The sequence below is a fragment of the Papio anubis genome, chromosome 13 (genome assembly GCF_008728515.1).
Source record: "Papio anubis isolate 15944 chromosome 13, Panubis1.0, whole genome shotgun sequence".
NCBI lineage: Eukaryota > Metazoa > Chordata > Mammalia > Primates > Cercopithecidae > Papio > Papio anubis.
The window spans coordinates 63,177,124-63,193,836 of NC_044988.1; the positions used below are offsets into that span (position 1 = coordinate 63,177,124).

The window sequence follows — 16,713 nt, forward strand, 5'->3', positions numbered from 1 at the left end:
TTGTTTTCTTCTCATTCTTAGATTATTTGTTTTCCATTTCTTTTTTTCTTAAAAGGAGAAACTGAACTTGGCCTAGAGTTTTTGTGTGGTGGATTATTGTGTGCTGCTTGTGGGCAGGACTCCACAATGTGCCACCACTGAATTGCTTCCACCCTCTTACACGTCTCAGTTTCTCTCTCCAGAGGTTTATGACTTCTGAGAGGGCTCAAAACACTGGGTGATCAGCCCTTCAATGTGTTTCCTGGATGAGCCAGTTTTTAAATTAAAAAGTTTTTTTTTTTTTTGAGACAGGGTCTTACTCTGTTGCCCAGGCTGGAGTGCAGTGGCATAATCTTGGTTCACTGCAACCTCCACTTCCTGAGTTCAGGCAATTCTTACATCTCAGTCTCCTAAGTAACTGGAGTTACAGGCACACACCACTATACCTGAATAATTTTTGTATTATTAGAAGAGATGGAGTTTTGTTATATTTGTCAGGCTTGGTCTTGAACTCGTGACCTCAAGTGATCTGCCTGCCTCGGCCTCCCGAAATGCTAGGATTACGTGTGTGTGACTGCACCTGGCCTAAATTAATTTTTGTTATGGATTTCCCTGCAGGACTGCTTGCTGCACATCGTAGGGGGTCAAACTTCCAGACACTCCCATAAAGTCCCCAGTCACTCAGGAGCACCTATCAGCTGGGAGAAGCCAATGCCCTTTCTTTTTGGAGCTGAGAAAATTCAGTCTCTCATATACCTATGAAAGCAACAGTTCAGTTCCTCACGCAAATACACACAGACAAACGGAATTGAGATTAATGTTGGGAGAAAAAGCAATAGAGAGGATCCTTCAGAATGCATCTCCAAACTAGAATTAGGATTCTTTTTTTTTTTTTTTGAGATAGAGTCTTGCTCTGTCGCCCAGGCTGGAGTGCAGTGGCGTGATCTTGGCACAGTGCAACCTCCACCTCCCTGGTTCAAGCAATTGCCCTACCTCAGCCTTCCAAGTAGCTGGGATTACAGGTGCACACCACCACGCCTGGCTAATCTTGAACTTGTGGGGTCAAGTGGTCCACTCGCCTCAGCCTCCCAAAGTGCTGGGATTACAGGCGTGAACCACCCGCACTGTGCTTAGCCTCTGGTAACTTTGTAGCTTTTGTACAACATTATACACACCAAGGTCAAATCCTCTTACAGTGCAAGGTCATCTCTGGCACCCAAAGCCAAAGAGGTCATGTCATGCAATAGAAGAAAACAGAGATTTAGACCTAAGGGAATCTGCCCGGCCGGGTGTGGTGGCTCATGCCTGTAATCCCAGCACTTTGGGAGGCCAAGGTGGGTGGATCACGAGGTCAGGAGATCAGGACCATCCTGGCTAACACAGTGAAACCCCGTCTCTACTACAAATACAAAAAAATTAGCCGGGCGTGGTGGCAGGCACCTGTAGTCCCAACTATTCGGGAGGCTGAGGCAGGAGAATGGGATGAACCCGAGAGGTGGAGCTTGCAGTGAGCCCAGATCGCGCAACTGCACTCCAGCCTGGGTGACAGAGGGAGACTCCATCTCAAAAAAAAAAAAACAAAAGAAAGAAAAAAGAATCCGCCCATGACTCTTGAAATCCCACAAAGACAAGAGAACACCCCAAAAGGGGGTGAGTGGCACCTTTGTTCTAAATTCGATAAGGAGGTTCAAGTCATTAGAAGCCATGTCACGATTTTTTGGCAATGCAGATGGCAAAGGGTGAAGGAGGTATAGGGTGGAAGAAAAGTAAACAAAAGAACGGTTGAATTTTTTTTTTTTTTTTTTTTAGTTTGAGACAGAGTCTCACACTGTCGCCCAGACTGGAGTGCAGTGGCGCGATCTCCACTCACTGCAACCTCCGCCTCCCGGTTCAAGCGATTCTCCTGCCTCAGCCTCCCTAGTAGCTGGGATTACAGGCACCCACCACCATGCCCAGCTAATTTTTTTTGTATTTTCAGTAGAGACAGGGTTTCACTGTGTTGACCAGGCTGGTGTTGAATTCCTGACCTCATGATCCTTATGAGCCTCAGCCTTCCAAGGTGCTGGGATTACAGGCGTGAGCCACCGTGCCCAGCCTAAGAACAGGTGAATTTTTAAGACCAGGAAGCAAACACAGAAACCAAATACACGGTTTTTTGTTTTCTGTTTCTTTTTTCTTTTGCAGCTGTGAGGAATTTTTGTCAAATTAGAGAGGCCTTGTTACCCATAATTCGGAATTCTCACTTGGATTTGACCAAGTGAGGCAGTGTTGGTCAGTGGGAAAAAGACAAAAACAAAAAAACCCAACAATATGATCACTGAGCACTCTAATGGTAAGGAGAAATTAAGACCAGCTGGTTGTTAACTTTAGCTAAGACAAAATCCCTATTCAGCTAGTTATCTAGGAGTGAGTCTCAGGCTGAAAATGGCTCTCTACCATCCTAGAAACAGGAAAAAAAAAAAACCCTCATCTTCCCTGTTGGAAGTGAGCTCAAACTCCATAAAGGAGTTACCTGCCTTCTTTCATCATGGAAGCAGGAAAATTTGCCTTCCTTGTTGGAAGCAAGTAAAACTCCATAATAATAATAATAATAATAATAATAGGGAGCTGTACAACAAAATAAACTTTAGATCTTGACCACATTTTGGGAGGTCAGGGATTCTCTGGAGGGGGTGCTCCCAGACCTTAGCAAATTGTCTGTTGGTTTGAGCCATTAAGTTAGCTCATGTTGGTACCAAGCACCGATAGAAGATTTGTCAAAGATCAGAGGTATCTCCACTCAGAATCCCTCCGTGGTAACCATCCTTCATGTCAGGCTTCTGAGCCCAAGCTAAGCCATCATGTCCCCATGATAAACAGCCATGTTGCTCACACAAAGCCTGTTCGGTGGTCTCTTCACACGGTCACGTGAGACACTTCATTCAGTAAATATTTACGGACTGGTTACCATACATTAGGCACTATTCCAGACATTGGACATACAATGATGAGCATGAAGAAAGGTCTAGATAAGAACTGAGGTCTCCAGACATACTTCACACCCACTCAGTTTTGTCTTTTGCCCTAGTTGCTAATTAAAACTTACTTTGCGGTGCAGTGCGACCTCATTAACTTAAAATTACAGGCTGTCAGCTATGAGGGCTAGACCGTAAGAAAGTCCAGTGGAAATCCTTCAATGAAAATAATCTGTTCTTGGGTGGAAGCCCCGCCCATGCAGGAGGAACAGAGGGCTTCCATTCCCGCCTCACACAGGTGAGGGTCAGCCCCTTGCTCCCTACTGTAAGCCTGATTAGTGGGCGCAGCTGACTTCAGGATCTCAAAAAGAGGAAGGGAACCCCGCCTCCTACGTGCTCGCGGGGGGGGGGGGGGGCGGGGTCGGTGGACTGGGCGTGAGTTAATTGGCTGGGGGGCGGGGCGCCACGGGTTGGCTCTGCCCAGGCGCTCGCGCGGATCCCGGGTGGAATGACGGGAGGGAGTCCCGGCCGCTCCTACCTCCCAGCGATGGCGTCGCGGTGCCGCGCCCAGTCCCCAGCCGGCCCGTCGGTACTCACCGCTACCCGGAGGTCGCTCAGACGGTGAGATTTGGGGCGGGTCCGAGGCAGCGGCGGGACGCTACCTGCGACCGGGACCATGAGGAGCGGCCAGACCCGTAGGGCCGGTAACGGGAGCAGTCGCGGCACCTGCTGAGCGGAAAGAGGGAGCAGTCCGGCGCCGCGGCGCGGCTGGGGCGCGGTAGAGGCTTGCCCGCGCCTCGGCCATGTCACTGCTCTGCGTGCGCGGTGAGTGCGCGGACTGGCGCGGGGAGGCGGGGTGTCGGCGTAGAGGTCCCCGCACCCTTCCAGTGGGCGTCCGGTGACCGTCTCTCCCAAACTTTACATCCCGTCCGTGCTTTGGGGGACGATTATGTTGACAATCACTTATAAACGCTTGAGTCGTTTCCACTCTTTCTTGTTTTCCCCCACGTTCCTGCAAGGGAAGATTATTTCCCCATTCTGGTAGCCATGTGACAACGTTGTTGGCCGGCAGGCTCAGATCCTATTAAACAGTGACTGAGGTTCTCTAGTGAGAGTGGACGAGTTAGGAGACCGCGGATGGTTGGTGCCTGTGAATGGTGGGCCGCCTCTCATTCTTTTCCTCCTCCTCCTTGCACCGTAACACTACGGTATGCTTAGTAGCAGGTTCTTTTTATCACACTTTGAATGCGTTAGTGGTACAGCTGTCACATCCCTTCTATTGCTTGTCTTGTGCCCTGCCACTTCCCTGAACACTAACCTGTAGTATAGGCTAAGATGATTATTCTGTTCCACTTGGGAGGATGTGGTGACTGCTTTTGAGGATAAGAGGTATGATTTATTTTTATTTTTATTTTAGCTTGCCTCACAGTAACTCAAGGTGAAGGGCCATTATTGCTTTTCCCCTGAGGACACTTGACCCATCTAAGAAGATATCTTAAAGCAAGAGCTTTGGGGTTTAAGATGAGGCATGGTATGCAAACTAAGCTCCATGTGGGTAGAGACTGTTTCTTATTAGTTTTTGTATTCCTAGTGTCTGACGTTGTAGAAGCTTAATGCTGGTTTTGAATGAATGCAAGTACTGTGACTTCAGAGAGATTATCTGATCAGAAAAACACAGGGTTTGGATTAGCCATTTAATTTGATCTCGGGAAATTCAAGTTACAGCCTATCATATCTGATGTGTCTTGATTGTAAATGAGCATTTATCAACTAGAGCCTTCACTAGAGCCTTTTCCTGATACCTTTTATTGGATAGAGTTCATATTTCTTTTGGCTCTACAGATTAGAAGCATTGTTGTTGTTTGTGATTTCTACAGTAACGGTGTTTCCCCCAGCTGCTGGCAAATGGAACTGCTTTGCTCTGTTCTCTTCCACTGTTCTGTTAAATCTGCATTAACCCAAAATGGATTTGGCCGTTTCCGGGGATTATGAGACATACAGTTTTTCATGGTTGATTTTTCATTAATGAGAATTTTGCTTTGCTTTTAGTAAGACATTTCTCTCAGCAGCTGGGAATGTATTTATTCCTTTAGATCCCTGCTGCTGAGTAGCAGGATTTGGGAGAGGTTGGGCTTTGCTGTGTCTCTTTGACAGTTTAATTCTCTACTGCCGTGCTGTATTACAGAGCTAGTCCTTATGAAAGACCCTTTAGGCAGGAGCACTTGTAAATCAGAAATTCCTATTTGACTGAATTTAAATTACTACTGGTGTTTTCATTTGTTTTAATAGCAGACAGGTTTCATTGTGTAGAAATTCTGCTATTTAGCTAACTTCTTTCCTTTTTAATGTTACATTAGTGGAGTTTCTTCTATTTTGAATCTGGATAAACAGAGATCAGCAGGTCATTGTCTTTTTGAATAGAGATCCAGAAGATTTTAATTACTGAAACAAACAGGTACCTTATATGCAGATATTCATAATGAATGGCAAGGTATTCATTCTGGGAAAACTTACAGAAATGAATTGAAATACATCTTTCTTTTCATTTCTTTTTCTTTTTTTGAGACAGAGTCTCACTCTGTCACCCAGGCTGGAGTGCAGGGGCGCGATCTCGGCTCACTGCAACCTCTGCCTCCTGGGTTCAAGCGATTCTCATGCCTCAGCCTCCCAAGCAGCTGGGATTACAGGCATGAACCACCAGGCCCAGCTAATTTTTGTATTTTTTGTAGAGACAGGGTTTCACTATGTTGGCTAGGCTGGTCTTGAACTCCTGACCTCAAGTGATCCACCTGTCTCGGCCTCCTAAAGTGCTGGGATTAGAGGCATAAGCCACCGCACCCAGCACAAAATACATCTTTCTAAAATGACATTCCTTGCATTATATTTTGGTAGTAGGAATGTTATATTCTGAAAGCAGCCTATGTAGTGATATTTATTACAACTCAATTTCAATTTATCTTGGAGTAGAATCAATTAGAAACTTCCTATGCAGTCAGAGTTCAAAAAGTAGTTAACTTGATATAGAAATTGGCAAACTGGTATTGATTTAATCATTCCTAAGCATTTCATTCAATAAGTCAGTTCTTTTGTCTTTCCTTTTAATCATGCCTTATTGCCTGCAGGTTTTAAGGCTCTCAATACTCTGACGCCAGCCCTCCTTAAAAAAAATGGCCTTCTATTCTTGCCTATCTATATGCAGACTTTGCTCTAGCACTAACTCTGTTTATTCCTCTCTGCTCTGTTCTGCACTTGTGCCCCCTGAAATACTCGTTCTGTATTTTCTGCTTATCTAAAGTGTATTCTTCCTTTCCCAGCTAACAGTTTACTTTTTTGTTGTTGAAAATTTCTTGAGGTCCCCAGTCCACAGTGATCTCTTTTTCCTTTAAACCCTCAGAGCACTTGTGGTCTGAACAGTGCCACTAATTTGGAAATGAATCATATGCTGCCTGCAACTGGTCTTGTATTGTGGTGCTTATGGTGACCCAGACAAAGGAAGTAACAGCATTGGTCTGATCAGATCTGGAATTTTGTGTTTAGCTGTGGTATTTCCTTCTAAGAGGCATATTGAGAAGCTAGATTATCTTAAGAGGGGAATGATTAGAATAATGAAACACATAGGAACTGAACCATTTGAAGAATATGGGAAATTTAGTTCTAGAAGATTTAAGAGGAAGAGGATCATAATAGTTCATGAAGACTTTAAAAAACTGTCTTGTAGAAGTTATATCTTTTTTTTTGTCATTCCAGAGGACAGAACTGGGACAAGTGTGGATCAGTGGTTGAAAATGACAGGAAATTGGATTTTAGCTTAACATAAGAACAGTTGGGTTGTTCATAACAAATGGAATGGGCTAGTTAGATTTTTTGACACTAAGCAGAAATTGAATGAGTGGTAAGGATGTTCAGGGATGACCATTGAGTGGGAGGTTGACTGAACTTTTTTTTTTTTTTTTTTTTTTTGGCGGGTCTCGCTCTGTAAATCCCCAGGCTGGAGTGCAGTGCGGCGCGATCGGCTCACTGCAAGCTCCATACCTCGGAGTTCACGCCATTCTCCTGCCTCAGCTGGCCTCGAGTAGCTGGGACTACGAAGCCGCCACTACGCCCGGCTAATTTTTTGTATTTTAGTAGAGGCGGGGTTTCACTGTGTTAGCCAGGATGGTCTCGATCTCCTGACCTCGTGATCCGCCGATCTCGGCCTCCCCAGATGCTGGGATTACAGGCTTGAGCGCAGCGGCCTTTTTTTTTTTTAATTTTTTTTTTTTTTTTTTTTTTTTTTTTGAGGCGGAGTCTTGCTCTGTCGCCCAGGCTGGAGTGCAGTGGCGCAGTCTGCGGCTCACTGCAAGCTCGCTTCTCCGGAGTTCCACGCCATTCTCCTGCCTCAGCCTCCAGTAGCTGGGACTACAGAAACCCCCACTCGCCCGGCTAATTTTTCTATTTTTAGTAGGGAGGCGGGGGTTTCACCATGGTCTCGATCTCCTGACCTTGTGATCCGCCCGCCTTGGCCTCCCAAAGTGCTGGGATTACAGGCGTGAGCCACCGTGCCCGGCCTTTTTTTAATTTTTTGAGACGGAGTCTCGCTCTGTTGCCCAGGCTGGAGTGCAGTGGTGTGATCTCAGCTCACTGCAACCTCTGCCTCCCAGGTTTAAGCAATTCTCCTGCCTCAGCTTCTGGGGTAGCTGGGATTACAGGCGCCTGCCACCATGCCCGGCTAATTTTTTGTATTTTTAGTAGAGACGGGGTTTCACCATGTTGGCCAGGCTGGCCTCAAACGCCTGACCTTGTGATCTGCCCACCTTGGCCTCCCAAAGTGCTGGGATTACAGGCGTGGGCCACTGCAACTGGCCTAGACTTGAATTTTTAAGAAACCACTCTTTTATATAATTCACTTAGTCTTTCTTTAAATATTTCCTTAAGTATAAAGAAATATAAGTCTCTAACATGTTTTGCCACAGCTTTACTTATAACACTGATACTTTTTTTGGGCTTCCATAGGAACCAGTGCCACATGAACAACTCCAATAAACTAAATGAAGGGTTTTGTTTGACTTTTATTGTCTTGGTATTCATGACCAAGTTTCTCCAAGCAAATTATAAAGCATTTTTAGAATCAGATCTTTCCATAGTATTTCTTTGTAATTCCCAGTGTTTATAACAGTGCTTAGTTAGATAATTTATGGGGTTTTTCCCCCCAAAAGTAATACATGCAGGCCAGGCGTGGTGGCTCTTACCTGTAATCCTAGCCCTTTGGAAGGCTGAGATGGGAGGATCACTTGAGGCCAGGAGTTTGAGAACAGCCTGGCCAACATGGTGAAACCCTGTATCTACTAAAAATACAAAAATTAGCCAGGTATGCTGGTGTGCACCTGTAATCCTAGCTACTTGGGAGGCTGAGGCGTGAGAATTGCTTGAACCCAGGAGGCAGAGGTTACAGTCAGGCGAGATCACACCACTGCACGCTTTGGGTGACAAAGCAGGACTCTGTATCAAAAAAAAAAGTATATGGTAATACGTTGCTAATTATAGAAAATAAAGAAAATGCAGAAAAGTACAAAAAAAGAAAAATTTTCATGGGCCCACCACCTGCCAATACCATTGCTAACTTTTTATAATTTAATTTTTTTTTTAAAGATGGGATCTCACTATGTTGCCTAGGCTGGATTTGAACTCTTGGGCTCAAGTGACTCTTGTCCGCATCACAAGTAACTGGGACTACAAGGAACATAACACCACACCCAACTATTGTTAACTTTTTAATTCATTGTTTTCATTTTGTTTTTATTATAAGGTGATAAATATGCAGATAAGAAGTTGAAACAGTTTAGAGTGTGAAGTAGAAGGAAAAGTTCTCCTGTCCCCATTCTGTATTCTTACTTCCCAGAGCTAACTACCGTTTACTGTCTCTTACCTATCCTTCTGGAAATTTTCATTACAGATGAGTATATAGGTTCTGCAGTTGAATGTGTACAGCGTTCTTCAGCTTTTTTTTTTTTTAACCTCAATGATGTATTTTCCTGTCAGATCACGTGAGTCTATACCCAGCTTGTCCAACCTGTGGCACGTGGGCTGCATGTGGTCCAAGATGGCTTTGAATGTGACCCAACACAAATTTGTAAACTTTCTTAAAACATTATGAGATTTGTCAGCTATCATTAGTGTTAGTGTATTTTTTATTTTATTTTATTTTATTTTTTGAGACAGAGTCTCGCTCTGTTGCCCAGGCTGGAGTGCAGTGGTGTGATCTCAGCTCATCGCAACCTCTGCCTCCTGGGTTCAAGCGATTCTCCTGCCTCAGCCTCCTGAGTAGCTGGGATTACAGGCGCCCATCACCACGCCCAGCTAATTGTTTGTATTTTTAGTAGAGACGGGGATTCACCATGTTAGCCAGGATGGTCTCAGTCTCCTGACCTCATGATCCACCTGCCTCGGCCTTGCAAAGTGCTGAGATTACAGGCGTGAGCCACCGCGCCTGGCCAGTGTTAGTGTATTTTATGCATGGCCCAAGATAATTATTCTTCTTCCCGTGTGGCCCAGGGAAGCCAAAAGGTTGGACACCCTGGTCCATACCATTCTTTTGAGTGGCTGCAGAGTATTCTGTTATATAAGCATACATAATTTAAACAGTTTTATATTGATGATATTCAGGATATTTTTCTTTTCACCATTACAAACAGTGCTACAATGAACATCTTTGTAGATTTTTTTTTTTTTTTTGAAATGGAGTCTCACACTGTCGCTCAGGCTGGCATGCAGTGGTGCCATCTCCACTCGCTGCAACCTCCACATTCTGGGTTCAAGCAATTCTCCTGCCTCAGCCTTCTGAGTAGCTGGGATTACAGGCACCTGCCACCATGCCTGGCTAATTTTTTTTTTTTGTATTTTTAGTAGAGAAGGGGTTTCACTAGGTTGGCCAGGCTGGTGTTGAACTCCTGACCTTGTGATCTGCCCTCCTCAGCCTCCCAAAGTGCTGGGATTACAGGTGTGAGCCACCACGCCCAGCCTGTAGATGGGTTTTAAACATTTGTTTTTATTTTTGAGACAGGGTCTTGCACTGTCACCTAGGCTGGAGTACAGTAGTACAATCATGGCTCACTGCATCCTCAAACTCCTGGGCTCAATCTATCCTCCCATCTCAGCCTCCTGAGTAGCTGGGACTACAAGTGCATGCCACCATGCCTGACTAATTTTTCTGCTTTTTGTAGGATGGAATTTCCCTATTTTGCCCAGGCTGGTCTTGAACTTCTGCACTCAAGTGATCTGCCCACCTCGGCCTCCCAAAATGCTAGGATTACAGGTGTGAGCCACTGCACCTGACCATTTTTTTTTATTATTAATTTTTCTCTTTCCAACTTTTTTATTTTAAGTTCAAGGGGTGCATATGCAGGTTTGTTACATGGGTAAATTGCATTGTGCCATATTGCAGGGGTTTGATATGCAGATAATTTTGTCACCCAGTGATCAGCATAATACCCAAATAGGTAGTTTTCAGTCCTTACTCTCCTCCCACTGCATAGATGGTTTTTGTTATATGTTTGGAGATCTCCAGTTAGCTTTCCACCTGGACTTTGTGTGTGATTTGCTCGTTGCTGTTTTCTTTGGCATATAATTATACTCAGTTGAACCAGATGCCTCGGTGTCTCAGATCAACATCCTCTATTAAAGGCAGATCCTTCATCAACAGGTAATATTTTTTATGCCTATTGAAACGACCAAAGACTCTGATCTTGTAAGTAAGTTTGACCTGTGATTTCCATGTACTTTTCTTTCTTATTTGTATTTTATTTTCCATATGAACATGTATTACTTGCTTTTTTTTTTTTTTTTTTTGATACACGGTCTCGCTCTGTTGCCCAGGCTGGAGTGCAGTGGCGGTGCAGCCTTGACCTCCCTGGGCTCAGGTGATGCTCTCACCTTAGACCCCTGAGTAGCTAGAACTACAGGCTTTCTTGTAGAGACAGGGTTTTGCTATATTTCCCAGGGTGGTCTTGAACTCCTGGACTCAAGCAATCTGCCTGTCTCAGCCTCCCAAAGTGTTGGGATTAACAGGTGTGAGCCACTGTGCCCGACTGCATTTTTAAAACAGAACAAAACAATGTCACTGGTGATGGTAACAGGACCAAGTTGATTTATATTGTGATTTGCCCTTTAAAAAACTCGTTACTGCACAGGTGAGGTGGCTCATACCTGTAATTCCAGTACTTTGGGAGGCTGAGTCAAGAGAATCACTTGCGTCCAGGAGTTTGAGACCAGCCTGGGCAACATAACAAGACCCCATTCCTACCAAAAAAATATTCAAAAATTAGCTGTACGTGTTGATGCATGCCAGTAGTCTCAGCTACTTGGGAGGCGAGGCAGGAGGATGACTTGAGTCCAAGAGGTAAGGGTGTAGTGAGCCATGTTCATGCCGCTGCACTGCATCCTGGGTGACAGAGCCATCTCAAAACATGGCTTATCATTAATCATCCATCTAACTAGACACGTTGATTGTGCATTGATTCTACTCTAGGGAGAGTCCGAAAATATATTTCGGTTTACAGCCATTGTGGAAAGTAGGAATGGTAATGATATTAGAGTTTGCAGACATAAGGATATGTTGGTCAGATACTTCTCATCTCCTTCCCCACCCGCCACCTGCCGCTGAATGTTTTTGTCATCTGCCTCAGCTAACTCCTTTTTGCTGGGCTTCCATCGATCATGGTTCTAGTAGTCCCTGCCCTTAGAGCAGAGCTGTGGCTGTGTTCCTTTCACTTAGGGCCTCAGGAAGTTGACTATGCTTTGTGTGAGCCAGGCAGTGATGGGGGAAAGGACCAATTTCCTCTGCTATGCTATTGTTATAAACTGTTCTGTTCCTTATAAGTAGTGTATTCTGTAATTTAGTTTCTAAAAGTGCGGTTTCTAATAGTTGGGCTCTTTAGGCCAATAAGCTTAATTTGTATCCTATTTACCTGTGCTGTGTATTTCAGACTTTAATGAGTTTGTTTAAAGTTTGGGCTGTGTATCATTAGTAAATATTTGTTGAATACTTTCTCTGTGCATGTTTATGACACAAATCTGTATTGTAGATAAGAGGCCATGGAATCTAGATAGGTTTTAAAATGTCTGTTATACAGTGTTCTTATATAAACTGAAAGAATCCATTAGGATTATTAGGTCTGATTTGGAATAAGCAGGATAAATTAAGTTCTTCCTTGAGTAGGGAAATAACTGCACTGTCTTGTTCTAACATTTATTTTCACATTGTTGTTATTATTATTACTGTTTTTTTGTTTTGTTTTGTTTTTGAGATGGAGTCTCGTTCTGTTGCCCAGGCTGGAGTGCAGTGGTGCAATCTCAGCTCACTTGCAACCTCTGCCTCCCAGGTTCAAGCGATTCTCCTGCCTCAGTCTCCTGAGTAGCTGGGACTACAGGCATCCACCTCCACTCCTGGCTAATTTTTGTATTTTTAGTAGAGACGGGGTTTCACCATGTTGGCCAGGCTGGTCTCTAACTCCTGACCTCAAGTGATCTGCCCACCTCGGCCTCCCAAAGTGTTGGGATTACAGGTGTGAGCCACCATGCCCAGCCTTATTTTATTATTAGTTTTTTGAGACTGGATCTTGCTTTGTTGCCCAGGCTGGAGTACAATGGTGCAACATGGCTCTCTGCAGCCTCGACCTCCTGGGATCAAGTGATATGCTCATTTCAGCCTTCTGAGTACCTAGGACTATAGGCATGAACTACCATGCTTGGCTAATTAAAAAAAAAATTTTTTTTTTTTAGAGATGGGTTCTTGCTATGTTGCCCAGGCTGGTCTTGAACTCTTGGGCTCAAGCAATCCTTCTGCCTCAGCCTCCTAAAATGCTGGGATTATAATCATGAGCCACCATCTTTAGCATTTAAAGTAAGAGTTTTTGAGTTTGGGGAGTATTCTATATATACCTTCTTTTTTTTTGAGAGAGGGTCTCATTCTGTTGCTCAGGCTGGAGTGCCATGGTGCTAATCAGGGCTCACTGCAGCCTCAATCTTGCTGCACTCAGCTGATTCTTCCACCTCAGTCTCCTGAGTAGCTGGAACTATATGCTTGTGCCACCACGCCTGGCTAATTTTTGTAGTTTTTGTAGAGACAGGGTTTTGTCACTTTACCCAGGTTAATCTTGAACCTGTGAGGTCAAGTGGTCTGCCCGCCTCAGCCTCCCAAAGTGCTGGGTTTACAGGCATGAACCACCGTGCCTGGCTCCTTTTTTTTGAGATGGAGTCTCATTCTTTTACCCAGGCTGGAGTGCAGTGGCTCAATCTTGGCCTACTGTACCCTCCATCTCCCAGGTTCAAGAGATTTGCCTGCTTCAGCCTCCCGAGTAGCTGGGATTACAGGCACCCACCACCATGCTCAGCTAATTTTTGTATTTTCAGTAGAGACAGGGTTTCACCATGTTGGCCAGGCTGGTCTCAAACTCCTGACCTCAGGTGATCCACCCACCTCAGCCTCCCAAAGTGCTGGGATTACAGGTGTGAGCCACCATGCCTGGTCTCAAGTATAGTTTTTTAAAGAAAGAAGTCTCACTCTGTTGACTGGACTGGAGTGCAGTGATGTGATCATAGCTCACTGTATCCTCAAACTCCTCAACTCAAGAGATCCTCCTGTTTCAGTCTCCCAAGTAGTTGGGACTACAAGCATGTGCCCCCACACCTGGCTAATTTTTGGAAAGTTTTTTGTAGAGATGGGTCTCCCTATGTTGCCCACGCTGGTATCAAACTCTTGGCTTCAAGCATTCCTTCTCTCCAGGACTCCCAAAGTTCTGAGGTGACACTCATGAGCCACTGTTCCCCACCCCAGGCTAGTTTATTTTGATTAACATGTTTGTCAGATTCTACCACTTGATGTGTGTGGCAGGTAGTTCATTGATTTTCGTTGCTATGTAGTATCTTGTTAGATGAATACACCATTATTTATTTAATGTATTTCTTAATCTCATGACAGTGTAGATTAGATTATGTAGGGGAGAAATTGTAGGCACTTGAATTATAGCAGGAGTGATTTAGATTAAATAGAAACTAAAATTTCTTGATGAAATTTGAACTGCCACAGAAAAACTGTGAAATTTATTTTTCTAGGGCTCTTCAAAAATAAGCCCTATTTGCTTCATTTAAAATTTTATTTATTAATTTTTTTTTTTGTAGAGATGGGGTCTCACTATGCTGTCCAGGCAGTTCTCAAACTCCTGGGCTCAAGGCCTCTTCCTGCCTCTGCTTCCCAAAGTGCTGGGATTACAGGTGTGAGCTACCATGCCTGGCCCCTTTGTTTTTTTTTCTTTTAATTGATATGTCATAGATGTACGTATTTTGGAGATATATGTCATATTTAGATAAATTCATATAATGTGTAATGATCAATTCAGGGCAATTAGGATATCTGTCACCTCAAGCATCTTTCATACTGGGAACACTGAAATTCTCTTCTGGCTATTTGGAAATGTACGATAGATTTTCATTAACTATAATCATCCTACTGAACTATCGAATACTAGATCTTATTCCATTTATCCAACTGTATTTTTGTAATCTTTAATCAACCTTTCTTAATCCTCCTTCTCCTGTTTCCTTTCGTATACTAAGGTGTAAGTGCTCTGGATGAGGAAGGTTAGATAAGCAGCTTTGCATTTCCTGTTTTGTTGCAGTCTTTTCTTTGATTATTGGGAAATGGAATAAAAATGTAAGCATATGGTTAAAATGTTGTGTTCAGCTTTATAAAGTATATTAAAATAATTCTTTCATTATCTTTAGTAAAAATGAAATGTACTTTCTCAAGTGTGATGTCCAGAAATAATTATCCACTGGGTGTGTGAGAAAGGCCAATAGAATCAAAGGAAAAAGAATCATGAAGTCTTTTTTTTTTGTGCTGATGAATCCTGCAGTGATAAAATATGTGGTAACAATGTGACAAGAGGAAGTTTGTGCTAAGGTGTATTTGTGTGAACTACTTTTATCCTATAAATAGGGAGAAGCAATTCTTAGTCATTAGGAATATAGGTTTCCAGAAAGAAGAGTGTTGCTTTCCTGTTGCTGCTCGGTTCTCTCTTTTGTCATAGTAAGTACTTCTTTAGAGCTGTAGAAGACAGGCCTGTGGACTGTGTTGGGCTGTTAATTTTCTCTTGCAACTGTTTGCTTTATTGATTTCTCTAGCGTTTCATTGTAAATGATGTTGAGAAGAGGTTAGAGGGCAGGGAGGGAGATCTGCCTAGCAACCAAGAAGGGGCTGGCAGTTGGACAGTGGGAAGATAATTGCTTTTATATAATTAGAGTTAGGGCAAAGATGATTCAAAAGGCTAGATTACTTACATGAGCCAAATTAGTTATGAAGCAAATTTTAGAGACTTTGTCTGCAAAAGGATAGAGGAAATCTCCTTGCCAAGGAAAGGAGGGTAAATGATAGATATAAACCTGTATGTCTACTTCACTTCAGCCCTCCATTCCCACAATTATACCAGAGAGCATGTCATTCTTTGGAATGGTGCTCTCCTTTTGTAATCTTAATCTTCAGAATCTATCTTTTTTTTTGAGACAGAGTCTCACTTTGTAGCTCAGGCTGGAGTGTGGTGGCGCGATCTCGGCTCACTGCAACCTCCACCTCCCTGGTTCAAGCAATTCTCGTGCCTCAGCCTCCCAAGTAGTTGGGATTACAGGCACTCACCATCATGCCCAGCTAATTTTTTAATTTTTGGTAGAGATGGGGTTTCACCATGTTGCCCAGGCTGGTCTCAAACTCTTGAGCTCAGGTGATCCGCCCGCCTCAGCCTCCCAAAGTGTTAGGATTATAGGCATGAGCCACTGCGCCTGGCCAGAATCTATCTGATCGTATTCTTTTACAGCTTTTACTCTTGCTATGCTTTAACCACTGTGATATAAGCTAGATGTTAAAAGCTTTGGTTTTAGACAGACATGGCTTGGTGAATATATCAGCTCCAATACTATGAGTTGTCTGCCTTTCCATATGTTACCTCATCTCATTGACCCTTAATTTCCACATCTTTAAAATTCATATATTTATTAGGGTAATAGTACCAGTGATGGTGAAAATACCTATAGCAAAGTATTGCTGACATAATTGTTGTGAAAGTGATTAGCACTGTCCCAGACATAGAAGACACAGAATGAGTACTTATTTTAATATAAAACAGTATTAATATTCTTCATCCAGCTTTATGATATCTATTCATCTAAGACAGGGAGCTGAAAGTCTTCCTAGATCTCTCTCTCTTTTTTTGAGACAGGATCTCACCTTTTTTTGAGACATTCTCACTCTGTTTCCCAAACTGGAGTGTAGTGATTTGATCACAGCTCACTGCAGCCTCAACTTCCAGGGCTCAGGTGATTCTCCTACCTTAGCTTCCTGAGTACCTGGGACTACAGGTATGTGCCACTACATTCAGCTAATTTTTTTTTTTTTTTTTTGGGCAGGGTGTCCCTCTGTCCCCCAGGCTGTAGTGCCCAGGCTGTAGTGCAGTGGTGCGATCTTTGCCTCAGCCTCCCAAATAACTCCCAAATAACTGGGACTACAGGTGTGTGCCACCATGCTTGGCTAATTTCTTGTATTTTTAGTAGAGATGGGGTTTTGCCATGTTGGCCAGGCTGGTTTTGAACTCCTGACCTCAGGTGATCCACACGCCTCAGCCTCCCAAAGTGCTGGGATTATAGGCATGAGCTACTGTGCCCCACCATTTTTGTAGAGACAAGGTTTTGCCATGTGGCTGAGGCTCGTCTCGAACTCCTGGGACTCAAGCAATCTGTCTGCTTCAGCCTCTCAAAG

The 16,713-nt window shown here is 43.8% G+C and overlaps 1 protein-coding gene across 6 annotated transcripts in view; it reads left to right on the forward strand.

Annotated features, from left to right (window-relative positions):
* The first annotated feature begins 3,408 nt into the window (after positions 1 to 3,408).
* Positions 3,409 to 16,713, forward strand: part of UNC13B (unc-13 homolog B) — a 232,897-nt gene continuing 219,592 nt past the window's right edge. For 3 of the 6 annotated variants that reach the window (XM_003911544.5, XM_003911545.5, XM_009188559.4), the window contains exon 1: positions 3,454 to 3,758. In XM_003911544.5, coding sequence (XP_003911593.2) covers positions 3,737 to 3,758 — 22 coding nt within the window. In that variant the 5' untranslated portion in view covers positions 3,454 to 3,736. Of the gene's footprint in view, positions 3,759 to 16,713 lie in introns of all 6 variants that reach the window. The other 3 variants (XM_009188557.4, XM_009188558.4, XM_031654840.1) reach the window with 2 other exon arrangements.